At 35.5% G+C, this 20,142-nt stretch overlaps 1 protein-coding gene across 1 annotated transcript in view; it reads right to left on the bottom strand.

The window, feature by feature from the left end:
* Nucleotides 1–1,107: 1,107 nt before the first annotated feature.
* Nucleotides 1,108–20,142, bottom strand: part of LOC118642835 (serum response factor-binding protein 1-like) — a 69,882-nt gene continuing 50,847 nt past the window's right edge. Inside the window, exons 5-8 of the mRNA XM_036280814.1 lie at nucleotides 8,522–8,603; nucleotides 6,858–7,572; nucleotides 4,672–4,709; nucleotides 1,108–1,853 (exon numbers count right to left, since the gene is read on the bottom strand). Of these exons, the coding sequence (XP_036136707.1) occupies nucleotides 1,669–1,853; nucleotides 4,672–4,709; nucleotides 6,858–7,572; nucleotides 8,522–8,603 (1,020 nt within the window). The 3' untranslated portion in view covers nucleotides 1,108–1,668. The remainder of the gene's footprint in view (nucleotides 1,854–4,671; nucleotides 4,710–6,857; nucleotides 7,573–8,521; nucleotides 8,604–20,142) is intronic.

Genomic DNA, 20,142 nt, shown 5'->3' with positions numbered 1-20,142 from the left:
AAATGGGAAAAGGGTGACAAGATGGAGAGGGGGAAAGAGGAAGACAAAAAGAGAGAGGGATAAATAGAAGAGGAGGAGGAAGAGAAAGGGAGGAGAGGGCAGATGAAAGCCATGGATAATGAAAATGCAGTAAAATGTTAATGCAGTGGAATTTGGATGCAGGACATTGTGCATTAAAAAACTCTGCTTTGCTTAGAGAATTGTCTTTGTCTTCAGCTTCTTGAAGGCAATCTATGTCATACCTGATTGGCCTATCTTTTTTTTTTTATCCTCACTGGAGGACATTTTTTGCATTTTTTGTTCAGATAGAGTGGAGAAAGGAAGAGAGAGAAACATCGACGTGAAAGGGACACATTGAGTGGCTGCCTCCTGCACGACCCAACCAGGGCCAGGGACAAGTTGCAACCAAGGAACGTGACCTTAGCGGGAACCGAACCTGGGTCTTTCTGGACCACAGGCTGATGCTCTAACTGCTGAACCAAATGGGCCAGGGCCAATTTAGTTATTTTTATTTACTTAACAACCTGTAGTTTCTCCCAGAGCAGCAAAAGTAAAACTTTTGAAGGGATTTTAAAATCCTATTTTCCTTTTATTAACTGTACTATGATGCAGAAAGTAGTCCATTCCTCAGTGAGTCATCTCATAACCTTCTGTTCAGCTATCAGTGGAAATGCTCTTTCAATCACACCTCTTTCAAAATTTGTTCATATAAATTCCAATCTACAATTCCTGATAAAAGGTTTCTATAAGAGTACATGTCCATCTAATTAGATGTCGTACATTCTGAATTTAACAGAAATATTTATATGTAGTAAAATATAAAATCAATTTTTGGTTGTGTTGCTGCATTTAAACAATGTATGTTGCCTAAATAATTGAAACATAATTCAAAAATCCAAAAATGTCCTGGAAAACTAAAACAGTCAAAAAGTACAAGATCACAAATAATTAAAACTATAATAAAATTAATATTTATTTGTATAATTTATTATTTGTACACCCATAATAAACATTACTTTTTTAAAAAAAAACTTACTTTAGGGAGAGGAAAGGATGAACATAGATTTGCTGTTCCACTTATTTATGCATTCATTGGTTGATTATTGTGTATGTCCTGACCAGGGATTGAACCTGCAACTTTGGTGTATTGGGACAATGCTCTAACCAACTGACCTACCCGGCCAGGGCCAAACATTACTATCTTAATCTTAGTTTTCCTAACAAGAATAACTTTTAGCAAAGGTGACCTATTTTAAATAGCTACAATTTCCTCATACGTTTCCATTATTATTTTAAATATATCTCAACTTTTATTTTCAAGGCAAAGAAACACAGACCTAATCCAGTGACATACACTTCATGATAAGCACAATACTTCATGATAAGCACAAATGAGGAATCTGAATTATAATCTAAAAATTCTTTTATACATAAAGTGAACAGTCTGGGAATATTTTTAAAGAACAATTTATGTAGTTGATTTGTGGGAAGTCTCATGTAAACATAACTTGAACACACTTGAAAAAGAGAAATAAAGACAACAACAAACTTATTTCTCCACCCCTTCCAAAGAGACTTATTCAAATATGAGTTTAAATAATGGGCTGGTAAAAAACAAATAGAAGAAAAGAATTTTTGGATGGAAAAGTTCACAAAAAGAGGTACTAATCAATCATCAAACGTAATTTTTTTCCCCTGAAACACAGCAATTTTAGATTGCTGTTCTTTTCGCCTCCTGCTTGCTTCCCATGAAGGATGAAGAGGCAGCGGTGTCTGCTGTTTTGTATTTTCAGGTCCTCTTTGTGCACTCTTAATAAACTGATTCTTGAGCTGAGGGTCATTTTGCTGAAAACCTGGGAAGAGAAAGCAAAAACAATGAAAACTATAGACCCAAACAACATAGAAGAAAAATATATTTCATCATCTCAAATCGGTACTGAAGAAGACATTTAGTTCTTACTGAAACAGAACACCTCACAATTTAAAATCTAAGCCCAAGAGGGAACAGTTTGAAGGTGAAATATACACGAGCAGTCAATTTTGGGACACGTTTCCTAATCCTTGTAAGGAGATGTGTATTGTATAACTCCTAATAGATGCTGTGCTGTCTTAAGAAATATCATTTGCTTATGATATCTGTGTGTGAAGCAAATGTAGCCAGAAAATATACATTTTGACCAAGTTATTGAATCTGACAACATTAAAAGAAGAGATTTATTTTTAAATGGCTGTTAAATGATTTTACTCCCTTCTGTTACTGAACAAAGTTATTACTACAAGGCAAATTACTAAAGCTACTCCACTACAAGACAAAGTTTTGTTTGTCATAAAGTTATCTGCCAGATAGGAGGGTGGCAACTTGTATTCTAGTCCTTAGCCTCTTATATTATGAGGCACTTCAACTCCGTTACTTTGAACAATCAAGTACTGTTTGGGAGAGAGATATTAGCTTGAAAAGACATCAATAAATGCATGTTTAGAGATCAGAAAGAAACAGAGAAGCAGAAAGTTTAATATAGATGTATTAAATCCTAGGGATGTATAATTTTTCCACTGCAATTCAGACAGGACTTTCAAATGCCTTTCAAAGATCTCCTTAAAAAGCAAATGGCATAATGTTTTATAAACAAGTACACAGTTTGGGATAATCTTTCCAAAATACCACTGTACACAAATTTGAAAGGTTCTATATCTTGTACAAATCACACGTGCTCTAGAAATTTATAATACTCAGTGGCTCAAATGATGAAGAATGGACAATTTAAATATTAAATAAAAGTGTTTCAGGATAATTGAGATTTGAATAAGACAGTAGTATTTCTAAACTAATAATATATTTTCTATAATCATGAAAAGTAAATTTGCATGTGTAAATAAAATGATAAATATTATAAATATGTAAGTTAAAGAAAAACATATAAAACTCTTTCATATGGGTCTCCTCACTGGGAAAACGTGGGATTGCCTTTAGTTTAGTTATCCTGTTTGTGAAAATAACGTAGTCTTCTTTTCCTTCTAGAAGCACACCCATAATGTATTTCCTATCACACTACAGTTAAATGAGGCCATGTAACTGAGTTATAGCCAATGGAAGCTTCTATCCTCTCCTTTATTTTTTGTAGCATACTGTCAAATAGCTGGTGCTGTAAACTTCAAAAACATGGAGCCTGCTTCCCAAGTTCACTGCCAACTGCTTTATCTAACTTTAGCACACAAGATGCTCACTTTTCAGCCTCAGATACCTATTTTCTTACCACCTATTACTGAACTGCTATGCCAATACCAAATTTTTATGTTATATTAATGGTTCTACCATATTTCAGAATACCACTCTCAGTATTATACATAGACTTTAAAAAATAACTATCAAATCTTTTTCTTATTCATCAGTCTGTCTGCTCCTTGCAGTCTTTTCCATCTTGTGCTCTAGGAGTTCTTTTTGCTCAGTACTAAACGTGTTTTATGCCTTCTCATTTTTCCTTTAACTGGTTGAGAGTTTTATTAGTTACTTTGCCTCTCCTTTGCCATTAAATATTTGGTATGAGTTGGGGGTAGGTTGTTTTGTTTTTTTTAATATGTTTTTATTAATTTTAGAGAGAGGAGAGGGAGAGAGAGAAACATCAATGCAAGAGAGAAACATCGATTGGCCACCCCCTGCACAGGCATGGAACCCACAACATGGGCACATGCTCTGACTGAGAATTGAACCTGTGACCCCTTGGTGCATGGGATGACTCTCAATCAATGGAGCCACACTGGCCAGGGCCAGTTTGTATTTTTGTTGCACAAGTCACCAAACTCGGAGCAGTCATATCCATGAGACCTGATAGAAAGCACCATACATCACTCAGTAATCCTGGGCTTTGAGGTGGATGGGACTCTGGGTTGGCTCTGTTGGGGAGCAGATAAGTGTGCTCTATGTGTGCAAGGAAAAGTGAAATGGGCATCTGGTGATCAAAAGGATGATCATTATCTGTTCAAGAAATTCCACTTTCATTTTCCTCCTAGCCACAGTCAGACGGCATTTCTTAGCTCCCCTGTGGCTAGACAGGATCATATAATTGAATTTTGCTAATGAAATGTGAATAGAACTGATTCCTGCCAGTTTCAGATCTGGCCCATGCTAACCTCCTACAAAATTCTCCATATACTTTATTTCCTTCTATTGGCCAAATGGAGACTATCTGGGACCTGGAAGAGGAAGGAACCAGAAGTTTGATCCTTGAATGACTATGTGAAACACAGCCTCTCTGATGATTCATGGTGGGCTATGATGTGAGAAATAAATTTTTATTGTTTTAAATCAGTAAATCAGTGAGAGTTTGGAATATGCACAGAAGTCATATTATATTAAATATATTAAACTTAAGTTGTCATAAATAATCTAAAAATACGCTGAGCATCATCCTGTGCACAGAATGGTTGCTGGTTCAATTTCCAATTTCCAGTTAGGGCACAAACAGGGTATGAGAGACAACGAATTAATGTCTGTGAGTCTGTCTGTCTGTCTGTCTCTCTCTCCCTCTTCCCTACTCCCTCCTTTGCTTTGTTTCCATTTCTGTGGGTACGTAATTCATTCAGGATATTGAGCAACCAGAATTTTTCATCCTTCAACTTTGGCAAAGTATTGCTTAATTGCATATGGAGGTCAGCCAGCCATTAATAACATACCTGGGGTGTTGCTTTTCGGAGCCTGTTCTCTATAATTTCTAAAAGAAGAAAAACACCATTAGGACTTTTAAAAGATAAGCGAATCTTCTGACTTAACAGTCAGAGAAAGACAAATACCATATGATTTCACTTACATGTGGCATCTTAAGAACAAAATAAATGAAAAAACAAAATATAAACAGACTAATAGATACAGAGAATAGACTGATGATTGCCGGGGAGGGAGCTTGGGGACTGAATGAAAAAACTTAAGGGATTTAAAAGTACAGATTGGTAGTTAGAAAACAGTAACAGAGATGTAAAGTACAGCATTGGGAATATAGTTAATAATATTGTAATAACTATGTATGGTGCCAGGGGGGTACTAGAAATATTGGAGGGAAACACTGTAAAATATATGACTGTCTAACCACTATGGATATACCCCAAACAAATAATGTTGAATGTAAACAATAATTGAAAAAAATAATTAAATGTTTTGTTTGTTTTTATCCAGAGAGAGAGAGGAAGGGAGAGAAACAATAATGTGAGAGAGAAACACTGGCTGCCTCCTACATGCTCCACACTGAAGGTCAAGCCTACAATCTGGTCATGTGCCCTAACTGGGAATTGAACCAGGATCTCTCAGTCCATGAGATGAGGCTCAGTACACTAAGCCACCCGGCCAAGCAAGAAATAAAATTTAGAAAGAAAAAAAAAAAATCTGCTAAGATGATGATGTAATAAAACTGATATAATTTATTCAGCAAACTATAGTATTCTCCCTCATCCCACCAGCAGTCTTTAAAAAAATTATAAAGCCCCAGGTTTTAACTACATCAAAGGTTTGTTAGGCTCCAATATTACTATAGAAACATATGGGAATTTCCCTCTTTCTATCCTTATAGGGGTTTCTGCTCATAAAATATCCTCTGGTTACCTCATGTTTACCCTTGAGGGCTATACAGACAAAGAATTTCAAAAAATCTCACAGAGATTCGAATGAGTCACATATAACAAAAATTAAGATTTACATTTTGAGGGAGAGGAAAGGATAGTGATGTGTTATTTTCAAATTAGAAAAAAATGTTGCCTTTTGAGGCAGGTTTGAGACAGAGAGAAGTAATATTTTAATTATTTTCAAGGCTCCAAAGATGGTTGTGTGTTTTTTCCATACTCCTACTTCTTTCAAAAAGTTTTAAATCACATTTTTCTATTCTATTAAAAAAATGATCCCTGACCTATAAATACAGAAAAACAGTTTACAGAAGAAAGCAGTTGTTAGTGAAGAAATTAGCTTATCATAATGAAGATACCCCTACCTGACAAAAATTACAAATGAAAATAAACTTATTGATTTAAAACAGAACAGCGGTGAAAAGTGGTGGTTAATAGCAGAGATAGAGACAGCAGCATCAGCAAATATAAAGCAGTCTGGAAAAAGCTGGTTAGGGCAAGCCCCTGTACATACTGAAATGGAAATACATAATAAAATGATTGATGTTGACAATAATGCCCTGGGTCAACCAAAAAAAACCCACATAAAATCACCATATTTTATTCATAAAGTTCTGTTTAAAGAGTGAGATATGTGAAACATTCAAAAGTTTTTCATCTGCCCTGGCCGGTTTGGCTCAGCGGTTAGAGCGTCAACACTCAGACCGGAGAGTCTCTGGGTTCGGTTCCCACTAAGAGCATGTATCTCGGTTGCAGTTTGTCCCTGGCCCCGGTTGGAGTCCTGTGGGTGGCAGGCAGTCGATGTGTGTCTTTCACATTGATGTTTCTCTCTCTATTCCTCCCTCTCTCCCCCCTGCTCTATCAGAAGAAAAAAGAAAAAAAAAAAAAAGTCCTCAGGTGAGGATAAAAAAAAAAGTTAAAAGTTTTTTTTATCAAAAACTACCTCCAAGTTTCAAAATTTTGATAATTGAAGAGATAACCTTAAATTAGCTAGACAAATTATTTGGCTATAACATCTCATTTTCTTATGAAGCTAGACAAATGTGTCTTTGCCATAAGTGTATTTGTGTATATTACACTAACATACAGTGGGAGAGGTCCAAGTCACAGGATGTATTTTATATAAATTAGAATTATGTATGTGAGGGAGTCTTTCTTCTCTCATTATTAGAATGTGTGAATATTTAATATTTTTTTGAAATTAAAAATTAAGAACGAATAATTATTTCAGAATACAAAAATATAATTACCTTCTAGAGCTTTTAGATCCAGATAAAGAATGGAAAAACACTGATTCAAACTTCCTTGATTCTGTACCTGGCCTGTTTTTGTCGTTTCTTATACCCTGATGGGTTTCAAGTATATTTTCTTCATGGAACACCTTCTGGGGGGATTTTTGTTCCAAAACTGAAGAATGGTGACTACTTTCCTTCTTTCGTGTCCGTCTGACTTTCCCAATGAAAAAGTCATCACCACTATCACTATCCTCCGACATGGAAGACTGTTTGTAAAACCTTTCCTCTGTGCTATCATCAAAATACTCCTTCTCTTCTTCATGTGATTCTTCTCCATCACTGTTACCACCAAGTGAACTACTGGACTCTTTCTTTTCTTTGGTGTGACATAACATTTTCATATTCGGGTTAGCAGGTGTCTTCTTCTGGGGTTCAGAGGGAACAACAGAATCCTTTTCAGAAGGCTTTGATGAAGAATTTGGAATGTCCACTGTTTTGGGTCCATGTTCCATCTTGGCTGTTTTTTCTTTTGAACTATTTATTGGTTTCTTTGCCAATATTTTGGCTTCTTTGTCTTTTTGATCACTGATAATAGCTCCTTCATGCTGTAACTTAATGGCATCATCATTCGAACATGAAGTGCCCTTGGAATGATTTTCTTCTGAGGCATTCTTTAATGACTTAACTTCAGTATCATTTTGTCTTGCATCTCTAAAGGCTTTGACAGCAGCTGCAAGAGAAATAGCACACAACTTGTTTCAGCACTGAAACAAATAATATAAAAAATATCACTGTCTCAGTGTAGTATTTCTTAAATTATTTAGAACACTTAGGATAACTTATGCATTATATTAGAAACAATCATGTACCACACAATGACTTTCCATTAATAATGGACGGCATACATGGTGGTGGTTGCCTAAAATTATAATGGAGCCTAGGTGTGAAGAAGACTATACATTCTAATTATGTAAGTGGTCTCTATGATATTCACGTAATTATGAAATTGCCTAACAACGCATTTCTCAGAATGTATCCCTGTCGTTAAGTGATGCATGACTGTATATATAATGAATGGGTCTGAATTCACCAAGATATCTACTGACTTTATAGAAACCAAATTTATAAGAAACGTTCAGGAGTATCATTTAAAATCTAAAATTCAAATGGCAACTTTTATTTCTGTAGGAATAATGTATTGATATAATTGTAGAGCATTATACACTGGCCTTCAGCCATAAAAATAAGTATCTTCTAATCTGTGACAAAAGCATTTAACTCTTTCAATACATTTTATAATACACATATACATAAAATAATGTGGCTAAGTAGTAGCAACATCAAAAGTAATAATATGAATTACATCTATAATTAGAAAATCAACTGTATTTAATATTATCATGAATATATATTATATATATCCATATATTAGAATTGAGAAAAAATGCAGATTTAGTTTACTTCAGGTGTCAGATACCTTCCATATTTTGAAGCCACTTCCCACATATGGAAATATTTAAGAGAGATATTTATAATATTTAAATTTTTAAATATTTATAATATAAAAGATCCTTGAAGAGAAAAAGAACCAAAAGCACTAAAAAATTAACAGTCATTTATTCAAAATAATATACACAAATGCATTTTAAGTACATTGCTTAAAGTCATTTAATTCATACCTTTTAGCACATCTATTTTCTTCTTCAGAAGAGGGTGCATTGCTAATCTGGCAATTGCTCTTTCAGTCGCAGTAGAATCAGGCTGCAAATTGAAACAAAATTCATTGTGACAAAAATATTACTGTCCTTGAACAATTATAATTATCGTGTAATCAATAAATAAATATTCTTTGGTATTTAATAGCTTCCCAAAATTGTGGTAGGCATCATGTGTGATATTTACAAAATATAATATAGCTCCTGCTTTCAAATAACTTAAAAGATGAAGTTAAGGCTAAATTAATATGAAAGAATCAAATAACATATAGTATTAAGCTCAGTGATATAACTTACTATTATAATGTTTGAACTTCCATTTAATAGACACCTAGAAATTATCTAATCCTATGTATTTATGTTTTGAATGTCCAGTATTACTACTGCATTCTAGTAGGAGGTAAGTCTTTATTTAGCTCATTAGAGATGGAGGTAGAAATTTGGAAGTTATTAGCCTATAGATGATATTTAAAGCAGTTAACTAGTTAAAAGAGAATGCTTTGATTTCTTTCTCAAACCTACTTCTACTATAGTCCTTCCCATCTTACAGTATGTAATTTCAATTTTCTGGTTGCACAGACCTTTTAAAATTCTAAGGATTCTTCCATTATAATTTTCCTTCCTTCACATCTCATGATTAATACCATCAGTAAATCCTGTGGTTCCAGCTGCAAAACATTCTCAGAACCAGTCACTTCTCACCACTTCTACTCTTACTACCTTTGACCAACTCACCAATGGTCTTCTCACTTGGACCAATGTGATAAGGTCATAACTGGTCACTCTCCTTAGCATCTTGCTCCCAAACAGCCAATTTCCCCTATAACAATCATAATGAGCTTTTAAAATATAACCAGATCATGCTATCTGTTCTTGATGCTTAAGTTTTTCCATTGTACGATATTCCCTACCTGGAATACTCTACTTCTAAAATATACATGGTTGATCATCTCACTGTATTCCTGTCTCTGCTAAAATGTTATCGAAATTAACACACTTGCCATCACTCCTCCTTTATTTCACATCACCTAATGCTTCATGCCAGTACAGATATTTGCATATCTGTAAGGCAAAGACTTTGTCTTCTTCATTGCTGACCCAGTGCCTAGTACAGTAATGAGTAATGGTTGGCATCTAATAAATACTCCATAAAGCAAGTGAATACATTTCACTAGTGTGTGCAAGTAGAGCTACCAGCTTTAAACATCTTTATTTTAAATTTACCCTTCCTTGTAATTAGCCCAATATAAGATTTTTTCCCCTGCCAGTAATACAAACTTAGGAGTATCTAAGTAAAAGCAAGATTCTGTTTGGAAGACTGATTTAGGTAATGTCACCCAGCATACTGTCTGGTGGCCAGTGTGCTCCTTCCCAGACATGTGGGGAAAAGCAGCAGCCCCGCCCACAGATTCAGTCTTTCCCAGGTGAGGCAAAGAAATGCAAATTGAGGCTTATTAATAACCAGTATCTATCCCACCCTCTGGAAATCCTCTCATGCAGAACACCAGGGCTACATTCAAAGGCACTAAAAAACTGAGACTACTAGCCTCCAAGAAAAAGCTAGAGGATAACTGAACCTTCCCTGGGCTTACAAATCTACCCAGGAAAGTAAGATTTGACAGTGGTGTTTAAAGTGGGCCCACCCAGGCTCATCCAAACCCAGTAGAGAGAGCAACAAACAGCAGAACACCATCACCCACAGGGAAAATTTGGCAGGCTCCAAAACCCACTGAGATAGCCAAAATGGTGAAACAGAGAGACAAATCCCAAATAAAAGAACAAGAGAACTCTATTGAAGATGAGAGCAATGAAATGCAGCTAAGCAAATTATCAGAGGTAGAGTTCATATTAAAGCAGTTAACTAGTTAAAAGAGAATGCTTTGACTTCTTTCTCAAACCTACTTCTACTATAGTTCAAATTATCAGAGCCATGATCTTGAGGAAGCTCAACAGCATGAGTAAAGACATCAGCACCATGAGTAAAGATATAGAAACACTGAAAACCAACCAAGTGGAAATGAAGAATGACATAGCAGAAATAAAGAACACATTGGAAGGACTAACCAGCAGAGTAGAGGAAGCTGAGGACCGGTTCAGTAATTAGAAGACAGGTAGAAAAAAATCAACCAATCAGAAAACCAAAAGGAAAAAAGATTAAAAAACAGGAAGACAGCTTAAGAGAACTGTGGGACAACTGGAAATGTAGTAACATTCGCATCATAGGAGTCCCCAAAGAGGAAGAAAATGGGCAAGGGTTAGAGAATATATTTGAAGAAATAGTGACAGAAAACTTTCCTAACTTGGTGAAAGAAGGCATTCAAGTTCAAGAAGCACAGAGAGCCCCAAGTAAGAAGAACCCAAACAGACCCACACCAAGACACATAATAATTAAAATGCCAAAAATTAAAGACAAAGAGAGAATCCTAAAGGCAGCAAGAGATAAGCAACAGGTTACCTACAAAGGAAACCCCACAAGGATCTCAGCTGACTTCTCAACAGAACTCTACAGGCCACAAGGGAGTGGCATAAAGTAATCAAGGTCATGAAAAACAAGAATCTGAATCCAAGACTACTCTATCCAGCAAAGGTATCATTCAAAATAGAAGGTCAAATAAAGAGCTCAGCAATCTGGGATTAGAGGGATCATATCTCAATATAATAAAAGCCATACATGAAAAACCTACAGCCAACATCATACTCAATGAGCAAAAATTAAAGGATTTCCCTTAAGAACAGGAACAAGACAAGGATGCCCACTTTCGCCACTCTTATTTAACATAGTACTGGGAGTCTTAGCCACAGCAATCAGACAGGAAGGAAAAATAAAAGGGATCCAAATTGGAAAGGAGGAAGTGAAACTGTCATTATTTGCAGATGACATGATACTATACGTAGAAAACGCCAAAACTCCACCAAAAATTTACTAGACTTAATAAATGAATTTGGCAAAGTAGCAGGATACAAAATTAACGTCAAGAAATCCATGGCATTCTTATACACCAATGATGAACTCACAGAAAGAGAAACTAAGAAAACAATCCCATTTACCATTGCAGCAAAAAAATTAAGATACCCAGGAATAAACTTAACCAAAGAAATAAAGGACCTATTCACAGCAAACCAGAGGTCACTGAAAAAAGAAATAGAGGAAGATATAGAAAAAAGTGGAAGCACATATCCTGTTCATGGATTAGAAGAATTAACATCATTAAAATGTCCATACTACTCAATGCAATCTATAGATTCAATGCAATCCCCATCAAAATACCAACAACATACTTCATAGAACTAGAACAAATATTTGAAAAGTTCATATGGAACCAAAAAAGACCTCGAATAGCCACAGCAATCTTGAAAAAGAAGAACAAAGTTGGAGGGATCACATTACCAGATTTCAGGTTATACTACAAAGCCACTGTAATCAAAACAGCCTGGTACTGGCACAAGAACAGGCAGATAGTTCAATGGAACAGAATAGAGAACCCAGAAATGGACCCAAGACAATATGCTCAATTAATATTTGACAAAGGTGGCAACAACATACAGAGGAGTAAAGATAGCCTCTTTAATAAATGGTGTTGGGAAAATTGGACAGTTACATGCAAAAAAAAAATGAAACTAGACCATCACCTTACACCATACACAAGAATAAACTCAACGTGAATAAAAGACTTCAATGTGGCTCATGAATCCATAAAAATCCTAGAAGAAACTGTAGGCAACAAAATTTCAGAAATCATACGCCTCAGAATTTTCACTGATACATCACCTAAGGCAATAGAAACAAAGGAGAAAATGAACACATGGGACTACATCAAACTCAAAAGCTTCTGCACAGCGAAAGATACAATCATCAAAACGGAAAGGCTACCCACTGTATGGGAGAGCATAATTTCCAATGATATATCAGATAAGGGGTTAATTTCCAATATATATAGAGTGTTCATACCACTCAACAAAAGGAAGACGAAGAACCCAATTAAAAAATGGGCAGAGGACCTAAATAGACACCTCTCCAAACAGGACATACAAATGGCTAAGAGACATGTGAAGAAATGTTCACATCACAAATCATCAGAGATGCAAATTAAAACAACAATGAGGTATCACCTCACACCTGTCAGAATGGCCACCGCCAACAAATTATTAAACGACAAGTGCTGGCGAGGGTGTGGAGAAAAGGGGACTCTAGTACACTGCTGGTAGGAATGCAGACTGGTGCAGCCACTATGTAAAACACTATGGTGTTACCTCAAAAAATTAAATACTGAACTGCCATTTGACCCAATGATCCCACTTCTAGGAATATACCCTAAGAAGCCTGAATCACCAATCAGAAAGAATATATGTACCCCCATGTTTGTAGCAGCACTATTTACAATAGCTAAGATCTGGAAACAGCCCAAATGTCCATCAGTAGATGAATGGATAAAAAAGCAGTGGTACATATACACAATGGAGTACTATGCAGCGGTAAGAAAGAAAGATCTATCCTTTGAGACGGCATGGAAGAACCTGGAAAGTATTATCCTAAGCGAAACAAGCCAAACAGAGAAAGACAAGTATCATATGATCTCACTTATTTGTGGAATATAATGAAAATAACACTCTGAGGAATGGGGTAGTCCCAGAGATGTGGAAGTGGGGTACAGACTGACAATCCCCAGAAGAGGGGGTGGTGGGTGAGAGATAAACCACAGAACTTATATAGCTGTATGCTTGAACAATGGACATGGGCAACAAAGCTGGGGACAGGGCGGGTAGGGAGGGGCAGGGGAAAATCAGTGGGGGGAAAAGGAGAAACATCTGTAATAAAAATTAATTAATTAATGAATAAAAGAAAAGAAGAAATCACACTAGATTAGGGTGGGTCCTAAATCTAATATGACTGGTATTTCTTAAGGAGTGCATCTGGATACAGAGAGACAGAAAGGGAAGAAGTCTGAAGCAGAGATTAAAATTATACTGCCACAAGCCGAGGAAGGCCTAGGGACACCAAAGTTTGGAAGAAGGAAGGGTTCTTTCCTAGGAACTTTTAAGGAAATATAGCCCTACTGACACCTGAAACATGAGACTAAATTTGTGTTGTTTCAAACCATCCATTTTGTGGAACTTTGTTACAGCAGCCTTATGGAAACTAATATACCTTGATTGTGACTCTGAAACATCACCTTTGTTCAACCTTATCTAAGAAATGTGGTCCATTTGGAGAGTATTCATTATATACAGTATTAAATCAATCCTCTGCTTCTTCATTCTGTTGCTAGGTTTCCTGATGCAACACAGGACTTCTTACTTATTTTATTCTACTTTGAAGAGATATGAGAGATTTTGGGAAGAAAGCATATTGCTGGTATCCTGAGTCACTCAGTGACAAGCTGAACCGCTGAAGTTTATGGGTCAAACATGCTTGTTTGAGTTTTACAGAAAGCATATTAAAAGCTGCAGCACAGCCCTGGCCAGTGTGGCTCAGTTGGTTGAGCATAGTTCTATGTACCAAGAGGTCACTGGTTTGATTCCTGGTCAGGGCACATGCCCGTTTGCTGGCTGGATTCCTGGGAGGGCACAGTCAATTAATGTCTCTCCCTCTCCTTTCCTCTCTATCTAAAATCAATAAAAACATATATATATATTTTTAAAAAGCTGTAGCACAGAACTCCCAATGAAGGACATGATTTTTCAGGCTGAAAAGATTCAACACAATATAGAAAATAGAGTCACATTAGAATATTGAGGTTTACAAGCTTTCAAAAGGAGGGAAAAAAAAAGATCAATCAAAACAAATCACTGAAAAAAATCAAATCACACACACACACACACAAATTCAGGAATCAGGATAGAAGATCAAAAGACAATAAATAAAGCAATGCTTCTAAATTTCTGTAGGAAAATGATTTTCACATTAGACAAGCACAAAAATACTTTGAGACATGCAAGGCTTTAAAAAGTTTATATCCTTTGAACCATTATCCCAAGAAGCTACTGTTCCACTAAAATGAAGGATGCAAAAAATAAGGCAGGCATGGGGTGTAAGACAGACGAGATCCAGGCAAAAGGAATCCCCAGGATAATGACAGAAGATTTAGATTTAGAACACCTGGTATATTAAATATCTTTAGAGATTTCAATAACTGTTGAGGAGGAGTATGGTGTTATGCTAGGGAGAAGACAAAAACTAACAAAATAAACATAATTATAAACTATAGGAAGTAGAAATAGTATGGAAATGGAAAAGTAATCACTCACCACATGACTTATAGTTAAAATAACGTAATCAAGAAATTTCCATCCAATCTAAATTTGATCATCATACATCAGCAGGATGGAAAGGTACATAGATGACATAGAGGAATGAGATCTAACTCCTTACAGATCACAGTAGGATGTTAACAGCTAATATTTAAAGTGTACTAATAAAAGCAGATTGATGTGGGGATACATTCTGTAAGAATCAACTTCAGTTGAAAGTGAAGAAAACCTAATAAAGACCTGTCATTTTCACAAACAATCTTGTAAGTATTTTGACTCTTATATCTGATGGTTGGCAAACTGGCCAAAGGGCCAGTTCTCACCTGTTGCCTCTTATTTTAAATAAAGTTTTGGGAACACAGTCAAATTCATTCACTCACATACTAACTACAGTTGTACTAAGTCATAGTGGCAGGGTTGAGTAGTCATGACGGAGACTGTATATAACCTGCAAAGTCTGAAATATTTACTGTCGGGACCCTTAACAGAAAAAGGTATGACACCTGCTCTAAATTACATTCAAGTAGAATCTTTAATGGGGTAAAAGATTATTAAGAAATAAAACAAAATAAATTAGTAGGCTCATGATGTCTAGAAGTTAAATTCAAAACAAAACCACCACCAAGAAACACTTCTGTTGCCAAATCAAGGCAACAGGTTACAGCACTAAATGTGTTTCCTGCATGATGATATAATTAAAGATTCTGGCTTAGTAGAAACAATTTGGTATTCAGTACAGAGGCAATACTTTAAGTCCACAGGACAATTTCCAGAACATTTACATGTAAATACACCAACAATGACAACAAAAACAACTAGTCCTGACAACAAACCATTATACACTCTCCAGGATCATACTGTTCTTTCAGGTTCCAAGGGAAAAGGAGACATAAGACATTGCAGCAGTAGCTATTTATCTTTAATGGCTTTTTTCAGTGTATTTCCTATAGCAACTAAAATCTGCTTCAAAGATAATCCCCAATATATGAACATCTGTATTTATAAAACAGATAAATTAGAAACTATTCTCATCACATGAGTTAATTTCACATAATTTTAGATGAAAAGTTCTGGGAATCCTAATAGATTTTGACTAAATGTATTCACGTATAATTGCTCAGAACATCTACTACTGTTCCCAAATTCCTGCTTTGACAACTTGCTAAAAGCTATGATGAACTTGGTATTTTTCTTTCCAGAGTTACCTACAACTTTCCATCCTAGTTATAAAAAGTTTTAAAAGAGCAGTGGTAATACCTGCATGTCCAGTGTTGACTCTAGGTAAATAATGTTTTGTCAAGAATCATTTTATCATTGAGTTTATTTACCAATGTTCTTTCTTTGACCTGGAAGATAACCCAGAGGGGCTTAATGATCCAATTTCAGTAAATCCTGTATATATTTTTTTAAAAGGCTCTAGCATAAGTTTAAAATTTTACAATTATGTATTAATCTGATAAACAAAGATGTTATTCGTACTTATGTTTTCTCTATAACTATGCTTTTATGTTGCAACCGTTGTGGAGGACTTATTTTGGTGAAAATACCAGGTTAATAAGACTGACTGATTCAAAGAGTCACTGCACTGCATAACCCCAGGACTGCTACTCACACTGAAGCTGTCACCACTGGAGTTGTGTAATATACAGTTTATGCGGTTGTATGTAACAGCAGTGAGTTCAAAGAATAAAGGCTTGAGTTAGGAAACTGGTAGGTCATCTGAAATCAAGTCAAGACGTTTTTTAAATAAAGTTTTAAGGGAACACAACCAAATTCATTCACTCACATACTATCTACAGTTGTATTAGGTCATAGAGGCAGTGTTAGAATAGCCTGACTGGTGTGGCTCAGTGGTTGAATGCTAACCCATGTACCAAGAGGTCACCAGTTTGATTCCCGGTCAGGGTACATGCCCAATCCCCGGTGGGGGGCATGCAGGAGGCGCCAATAGATGTCTCTATCTCTCCCTCCCTTCCTCTCTTTTTAAAATCAATAAAGAAAAAAAAAAAAAAAAGACTGTTAGTGTAATTGTTAAAACCACTGGTCTGTGTTTCCTTTACAAACTCTTGTTAAAATTTAAACAATTAAATTATTTTTAATTGCTTTCTGAAGAATAAAATTAAAGAAAGGTTTGAAGTATTAAATCTGACATCTTTTACTTAGGAGCAATAGGTTTATTTAAATGATTGTTGAAATTTATAAGATTTGATATTTTTAACTAACTTTCTTGAAATCAAACAATTTAAGAAGTACATCTATCAAAGTCAAGTTTCTTTATTCAGTCTAGTATGAGAATAGTTGTTGAGAAAGAAGTTTTCTTCCAAACTATTTAATAGCTTTCTCTTAATTTTATGACCAAACTCTAAGCCCCTCTCAAACATTTCTGGAAAGAAATGAAACATGAACATTAAAAAAAGAAGCTTGTGAAGCAAGTTGGCTGCTCAGGTTCACACCTTTGGCAGTGCTTTGGGTCCCTTCTGCAATTTACTTACGGCATTGGGCTAAGTGTAGGAACTTACAAGAATAAGCAGACAGTCCCTGACATGACAGACTTCCTTTATCTCTCCTTAATTCTTCTCCTGTCCATCTTCCTTCCTCAATTACTTCCTCCTTCTTTACATTTACTCATATTTATATTTGTATTTACATAAATATGACTTATCATGTGAAGGTATGGTCTTACACATGAAGAAGGAGAACACCATCTTTTGAGGCTCGTGATCTTGATTTAATTTAAAAGATCAAGATAGCCTTGGTTAGTGTGGCTCAGTTGGTTGGGCGTTATCCCATGCACTGAGGGGGTTGCTGGCTCAATTCCTGGTGGTAGAGGGGAATGGGGTGTGTGGGAGGCAGCCAACCGATGCTTTGCTCTTACATCAATGTTTCTCTCACTCTCAAAAAAAAAAAAAAAAAAAAATCAATTAAAATATAAAATAAAATAAAAGTTTAAGACAAATGCACAAATAACTATTCCAAGACAAAATGTGATAAACTTCATAGGAGTGACAGAAAATGCTATGGAGATTTATAAAAAAATTTAAAATACAATCATATATCTTAAATTTAAATAAATTTATTTTGAAGCTTAAAAAGCTAAGTATTCTCTGTGAACAAATAGTTTTTACACCTGCATGAAAGGCTTCACAATATTGTGGGCTATGAAAGGAACCACAGGTTTCCTTATTTAAAGTTGACACAATGTTTGCCATGGAAAATTCTCAGGAAACTGTGGTTTAAAACACCTCCAGTTTCTTCCATTTCAAATAAATTAAATAAAAAAGGGAAAACACCTAATTTTTTGATGGAAAATTTTTATTTTGGCATAAAGGTATTTATTGTGAGAACAAAGCATATGGTGTTCAATTTTAAAAAGAATTTTGAGAATGTACATATGAATATAAACAGTCTAAAAATGTAAAAGCTCTCTTATTTACATATTCATTCCTTTGAAAATATGCCTAAAATAAATTGATTCTAAATGAACTGCTATACGTAGAATGCTAGTAGCAGTACTTTTAATATTAATTGGACTTGATTTCAATTCTAGGTTTTACCTAAGGATATAAATCAACACATTAATATTTGTATTACTAAAATACATTTAGCTCAGCTGGTGTGGCTCAGTGGTTGAGGGTTGTCCCATAGACTGAGAGGTCCCAGTTCAAGTCCCGGTCAGGGCACATGCCCAGGTTATGGGCTCAATCCCCAGTGGGAGGTGCCCAGGAGGCAGGCGATCGATGTTTCTCTCTCACAACAATGTTTCTCTCCCTTCGTCTCTAAAAAAATCAATAAAAACATATTAAAAAAAAAGAATTAGACAATAAGAAACATCCCATTCAGCCAGATTCAACGAACTATGGCAAACTAAGCAAACTAAGTTTTAGAGTTCACATTTAAGGCAACAGGAAAACTTTCTGCATTGAACTCATAATCCCTGTGAGAGCATTATTCTAAAATACAGTGCTACATATATGGAAACTTATTCCATCCTTTAGTCCTAAACTTTCGTTTTATAGGCCAAGATGAGAAACCTAGATTTAGACCTTGCACCTGCCATTTCCTACTGCCTGACTATAGGTATATTTTTTACCTTTCTGGGCTCATTGTCTCATCTGTTAAATTGGGGTTATCATCTTCTTTGAGAAAACTAGCATATGTAAAGCACCTAATGAGTCAGGCAACTGGTACATGTTAACAAGTACTGATATGCTTCCTCTTATCCTATAGTTATTTAATATAACTGTCTTTTATTTCTATTGGATTACATAGTCCTTTAGAAAAGCTGCAGTACACATATCCAATGTAATATGACACAGCTGTAAAAAAGGACCTCTTACTCTTTGCAATGGCATAGATGGACCTGGAGAGATTATTATAAGTGAAATAAGCCAGCCAAAGAAAGACAAGCACCATATGATCTCATTTACATGTGGAATCTAATGAACAAAATAAACTGACAAAATAAATTCAGAGGCATGGATACATGGAATAGATTGACAGATCTCTGAGGGGAGGAAGGTGGGGAGACTGGAGAAAATAAAGTGAAGAGAATTATCCAAAGAACATATATGCATAGCCCACAGACACAGACAATGGTGTGGTGAAGACCGGGTGTGGGGAGGGGAGGGGAGGGCTGGGTGGAGTGGGGAACAAGAGGGGTGGGAAACAGGGGATATCTATAATAGTGTCAACAATTAAAAAAACATATATTTTCTTCTATTCCTTTCATATCTTCCACAGTGCCTGATTGCTATGCATGCAACAGATGTTTTGAATTGAGACGTTCCTGAAATTTTGGCAAAAGCTGCCTGGCAATGTCAGCGTTCCAATCCCTAAACTCTCTAGCTTTAAACTCTCATCACATACTTATTAACAGGCTACTTAACTTTTCTACCTCCTTTCCTTTATTTGAAAAATAAGACACGACTACTATTACTACACACACACACACACGTGCACAAACACAAATAATTTCAATACGAGATCACTGTTTTACACTGTTTTAAGATCAACTGAGATAAGAATGCATTAGGAAGAATTGGGCAAGTTATAAAATGTTACACAAATTTGTTTTGTTCTGTTTTGATGGTCACATAACCTAAAATGTGCAGAGCTCTGTGTAATAGACTTATTTCCTATTTGGTCATCTTCCACTGAGCTCCCTTCCTATGGCAAACTAATAATCAATCCTCCCTCCAAACATCTGCTGCCAGCCTCATTTTTGTTTTAGAAGTTTAATTTATTAACTGATTTCAATATGGAAGAACCTGACTCCAATGGAAGAATATTACAAATGAAAATAAAATAGTTAACAAAATCGGTGAAATCAAATACTG

The sequence above is a fragment of the Molossus molossus genome, unplaced genomic scaffold, assembly GCF_014108415.1.
Source record: "Molossus molossus isolate mMolMol1 unplaced genomic scaffold, mMolMol1.p scaffold_m16_p_3, whole genome shotgun sequence".
Classification (NCBI taxonomy): domain Eukaryota; kingdom Metazoa; phylum Chordata; class Mammalia; order Chiroptera; family Molossidae; genus Molossus; species Molossus molossus.
This window is presented reverse-complemented; position numbering and strand designations above follow the sequence as displayed.